The 6000-nt window shown below is 35.2% G+C and overlaps 1 protein-coding gene across 1 annotated transcript; it reads left to right on the plus strand.

Moving 5' to 3' along the window:
• The first annotated feature begins 4518 nt into the window (after positions 1-4518).
• Positions 4519-5733, plus strand: LOC128996139 (ATP-dependent DNA helicase pif1-like). The gene has a single exon (XM_054421269.1). It carries the CDS (start codon positions 4519-4521, stop codon positions 5731-5733), a length of 1215 nt encoding a protein of 404 aa, XP_054277244.1.
• Positions 5734-6000: the final 267 nt, after the last annotated feature.

The following is a 6000-nucleotide window of genomic DNA, read 5'->3' on the forward strand; positions in this document are numbered from 1 at the left end:
TGGCATAAAATAATTTGCTTAACATAACAGCTGTAAACATTCAGGTTTTGTGTAACAAATTCAGCATTTGAATAAAAATGAAAAGACATACTTAGGGTTGACGTATTTATACTATGTGTAATGCTAATCATTGATACGTTCCATTCTTCTGTAAGAGGATGACAGATTAATTAAATTATACATAGTAAAATACTAGGATGTTCAAATGATTTTTTAAAGCAATCTTTGTAATCTTCGATTTGTTTTAGAGCAATATAATTTGTTTTAACTAACAGCTGATTAAATATAAACTATGGAACTATGAGGTTATTTTATTTACTCTTATTTTGTCATTGATTATAGGAAATAAGTAAGATTAGTAGAGATAATTAGACCACAGTTTAAAATAGTTTAGACCAAAATTAATTAAACCACAGTACAAATCGAGGCTCTGTACACGAGTCTTAATAAAAAAGGATAAATGCAAATTATTTTACTACTCCACTTTTCAATGAAAGAATAGAAAAATAACAATGTTTACATGTTTTAATTCTTCATGGTAGCTTTTTGTTTACAATTAATGTTTGTCTGCTTTAACTTTGTTTGGATTATTCCCGGAAATATTAATGTCATTAAAAGAAGATCAAGAATAATCAGGAATCGTGATTTTAAATTACCACCACAACCTCAGCCGGGTTTTATACAAAGATAAACAGATGGATGACATAGATTGAACACAACGTCAACATTGACCTAGGATACTGCAATTAGACAAATCATCCTTTTATGAAATTATGTTCAGTAGTGGTAACGTTTGGGGGTGCCTATATCAGCGCCCCCAAACGTGAAAATATCACTTTTATTTCAACTATGAATATATTGTAGTGTAAATTAACTAATATGGGAAATTACGATGTACATTTATTCAATGAGGGTGGGTAATTATCAAGGATAGAACTGATAACGGTATGGATAATAAACATTGACAATTACGTCATTAGCTTTACTAGCGTGTTTATTTTGTATATTCCTGCTACATGTGACCAGTTCTTTTTTTTCAAATATTTTGTGTTATTTGAACCAAACAGCTGTTTCAAAACAAACTGTTATTGTTTTTACTTTTCTTTGTTTACACTTATTTATTTAGCAATTAATGCAGTGAAATTGATATAAAGGATAGGTGTGACGATTAGTTTTGATGTTAGGACACCAAAGTTAAATTATGTGTACTGTGAATTTTATTGGATATTATCGTTTTATTTTAGGTCGTTTCTATTCAGACCTACTGGAAATTGTGTATAGTAGTTGTATTGTGGTGATAATAGTTATGGACGAGGCAGGTATGCTATGGAAGGTGGTATCGTTGACTAGGTCTATACACTTCTCAATTGACTATTACCATAGACTAAGCAACGTTTTATCTATGCTATTACTCTCTCTACTGTAGGCTACTTATAATCAGTGTGCGAATCGGCTGCAAATCTCACTTCAACGCTTTTCACATCGTAAAAATTGCGGAATTTTGCTGTTTTATTGTAAAATTATCGGATTTAAAATGCATATCGTATAGGCCTATGGTGGAATAAAAACATATTTGGTCACACAACATTTGTTTACAAGGGATGATTTTTCACATTAAAACTGCAAGAAACTTTGTCTCTATATGTGTAAACTAGCTGATCTGAATTGTACACGGTTTTAACTGACTACTGAATTCCCGTACGTAGGACGGGCTAACACCTCGTTTAAATTAAAATAATAACTAGTGTACCTGTTGCTCGAATTCGAGCAATTGCGAAGCATTACAGGCGGCTCAAAGATTATGGAAATACTCACGATCTACTCAACAGTTAGATATAATCAAAATCTTTTGTAAATATCTTTTTTTTTTCAAAAGGCTGATCTTGTTTTTTAGTGTTTCTACAAAATTTTCCCTCTCATAGCAGCATTAGGTTGTCTATAATAACGATTATAAATGAAAAAAAAAAAACATTACTGTATTTCTTTTCTTCTACTTAGTTGTGTTCTATGACTTTTTCTATGTTTCCATTGTTTGCAAATCGGTTATTTCAATGATTGCTCAAGAATTGTAGCATATTGTTAATTCAGTTTTATTTTTAACCTATATCAAATTGTCCAGGATTTCTCGCTTTTTTCCATTGTAATAATTTCACCAACCCAAGTTTCGTCTACAGATGCAATACGCCAAAGAATATCACCTACGTACAATCTCCAAGAAGTGGTACAAAAAGGCAGAAACCAAGCCATACAATAGATATAAGTTAACTCCATAAGAAATAATTTTAAGAGTTACTATGATATTAGGATTTTCCACTGATTTGGTAATAGAACATTATATTGCAAAACATGACATGATGCAGAATAAAATCGAGTTTGAAATCAGAAAAACCCATTGCAAATTCTGTACTTCATATTGAAAAATTCAATAAATCACAATTTAAATATTAACAGCTGTTTCATTAAAAAGTAGTGTAGAATTATGCATATGGTAAACAAATTTGAAGAGGCAACTTTAAAGGCTTCTGGGGCAGAGCCCCAAGGGAATTTACCTCGTTCCTCTTTTGATGGCTCATCTATAGACCAAGACCTTTCTTTAGAGACCCCTACCAAGTTTCTACGCCCAGCCGTTCTCTCAAATTAGCTGGGACAAAAACCCAGTTTTTTCCTCCCTAAGAATAACATGGGATGGGAATTCAGGCCACTGGGGCAGAGCCCCAAGGGAATTTACCACGTTTCTCTTTTGATGGCTCATCTACAGACAAAGACCTTTCTTTAGACACCTCTACCGAGTTTCTACACCCAGCCGTTCTCTCAAAATAGCTATGACAAAGAAAAACAGTTTCAAATTAATATATAGATTGCTCCGTGAAAAAAAAAAACAGATAAAAATATAATTACTATTTTATATATATTATATTGTATATATAGTGTAGTATATCGTTTTTAATGTTTTGAAGAGGGGGAAACTAAATATGCAACTTAAAATGTGATTTGACGTCATTTGACACCACAATATGGCTGCCAAAATATTTTCCAAGGAGGAAAAACTAAAATAAAACTCACATTTAGATATAGGGTGCAGTATATCGAATTCAATGTTCACAAGGGTGGCAAAACCAAATATACAACTTAAAATATGATTGTATCCAATTTAAAAGCCTAAGATGGAAGTCACAAAAATACGCTCCATGGAGGAGTTGAAAAACTTACCTTAAGAAATAAATAACTTCTTGATCAGCATTGTATGTGTTATTAAATTTACGGAAAGTAAATAAAAGAAACGTCTTTAGAAATAGCCCATCTTTATAACTAGGTATCAGTTTTCAATCTTAACTTTTATAAAATACCACTAAGCTATTATGCAACTTAAAATGAGATTTTACATTATGAGACGGTAAGACGGGGTACCGGGGCACATGGATTATTTTTACATAGGATACTGTATTAAAATAATGGTATAATAGTGTAGAAATAATTTGATTTCAATGAACGCACTTAATATAGATACAGCCGAAAATTCATACTGCTAATAAAATACTGTTAAAATTGACTGAAGTGTTAAAAAATCATTTGTCACCTTTTTAGAAATTGTTACTCTGAAATAAATTACTCTGTTACTTCAATATTTTCACTCAAATCAAGGGTTTGCTCATTTGTGCACGTGACCCCTTTACACTCAAGGAAAAGAATTCAATGAATTCCTTGAGATCATGGTATTTGATCATAACAAATAGTTTTCCTATTCCATAGGGTCTCCATTTGGTATTACATCCGCAAAGAGCGTGTATAAAGAGTAGGAGCGTCTAAGGTTAGGACCAAGTATCCTTTTCCCTTTTCAAACGTGTGTTCATTGAATTCAATTTATTAATATTTTAAAATACCATTATTATTCCCTATGTAAAAATAATCCATGTGCCCCAATATCACATCTTACGCCACCGTCTAATGATGTAAAATCTTATTTTAAGTTGCATATTTAGTTTACTGGCATTTGTAAAAGTTAAAATCGCCTTACTACAAAATATTTCTAAAGGTAAGTTTTTTTTTTATTTTCCTCAATGGAGCGTATTTTGGTGATTTTCATCTTATGACCTTACATTTTATACAATCATATTTAAAGTTGCATTTTTGGTTTGGCCACCCTTGTAATCATTGAATTCGATATACTACACCCTATATCTAAAAGTAAGTTTTATTTTAGTCTTTTTTTTCTCCATGAATCTATTTTGGCGGCCATATTGTGGCGTCAAATTACGTCAAATCACATTTTAAGTTGCATTTTTAGTTTCCCCACCCTTCAAAACATTAAAAACGATATACTACACCCTATATATAGCAATTATATTTTTATCTGTTTTTTTTCACGGAGCCATCATTATTTTAATTTAAATGTCATAATTCAGGTACTTCCCCAAGTCAGATTTTGGTAGACTTTTTTTTGTGTTGTGTGGAGGTATAAAACTAATGAAATCCATTGAAAAACCTTTTGAATCAATTTTGTTGAACCTCCACTACTCAATGACTGGACTATCTGGCAACATGCCAGGTGGTACGACAGCTCATAGCATGTTCAGACTGCCACTTGACCTCGGCGACGGTACAGGCTATTGGAACTTGACCAACGGGTCTCAGCGGGCAGAACTAATCAGAGCCGCACAGCTCATAGTTTTTGATGAGGCACCGATGGCTCATCGCTACATTTTTGAGATTCTCGACAGATCTCTGCGGGATCTCATGAATTCACGTGAACCATTCGGTAACAAGATCTTTATCTGCTCGGGAGATTTCCGTCAGATCGCGCCCGTTGTTGCCAGAGCTCGAACGCCCGCTGATATCGCTTGTGTATCGCTCCGTGCGTCTCATCTTTGGTCAAGTTTCAAGGTGTTCTCTCTTTCTACACCTCACAGGACTAGTAATTCCAATGCATACTCCAAATTCTTGCTTGAAGTAGGCAATGGAACTATCAATACTGTTGTGTTTGGCGAGGGAAAGGACAGTTGCAGCTTGATACCACTGTCTGGCATTAGATATGTGACTTCCCTGTCTGATCTCATCGCTTATGTTTTCCCCGATTGTGACCTGAATGACCCTGAACTTACGGCTAGACGAGCTATTCTTTCAACAATGAACGTTAACGTACGAAATATTAATGACATTGTTCTTAATACTTCAAGCGGGGTCGTACATGTGTTGAGAAGCGCCGATACTGTGGACAAGGAAAATGATGACGGCATGGACGTCGATGTACACTTGCTGAACCAGGCCACCGGCAAGGGTGTGCCAGACCATGTCCTGCGAATCAAGATCGGCTCCGTTTGCCTCATTATGAGGAATTTGAATATCGACAACGGACTTGTGAACGGTACAAAAGTAATTGTTACGGCGATTAGTCCTCGCTTGATTACTGCTAGACTTCCCGGCAAAACTGATCCAATTTGTATCCCTAGGATTCAATTTGTGTTTCCGTTTGTCGAAGGGTCGCCACTTCGCATCCGCCGTGTTCAATTCCCTCTAATGTTGGCTTATTGTATGACTGGTCACAAAAGCCAAGGCCAGACGATCGATCGCGTTGGAGTCGATCTTCGGAGCGACTGTTTCACACACGGTCAATTATACGTCCTCCTTAGCAGGGTCAGACATCCTGACGACATCGTTGTTCTTGTCCCACCTGATAGAGTCCGCGAAGGAACAGCCTATGCGAAGAATATCGTATTTGACGAACTCCTTCTTTAGAACCGATTTTGACGTTGCAGTAGGCTAGGGGATCTGCTTTACCAAAACTCCCCGTCGTGATTTGACATCTATGGCAGTACGATAGGGGGTCTGCCTAAAAAAAGTCCCCGATATTTTGTGTGTTCTGTGTGTTCTGTGTGTTTTTGTGTGTTGGTGTGTGTTTGTGTGTGTTTGTGTGTGTTTTTGTGTGTTTTTGTGTGTTTTTGTGTGTTTTGTGTGTTTTTGTGTGTTTCGTGTTACTGTTTGTGGTTCCGGCGTTTCCTGGCC

The sequence above is a fragment of the Macrosteles quadrilineatus genome, unplaced genomic scaffold, assembly GCF_028750875.1.
Source record: "Macrosteles quadrilineatus isolate MER2022 unplaced genomic scaffold, UCM_ALF_1.0 Scaffold_1__1_contigs__length_201487025, whole genome shotgun sequence".
Classification (NCBI taxonomy): domain Eukaryota; kingdom Metazoa; phylum Arthropoda; class Insecta; order Hemiptera; family Cicadellidae; genus Macrosteles; species Macrosteles quadrilineatus.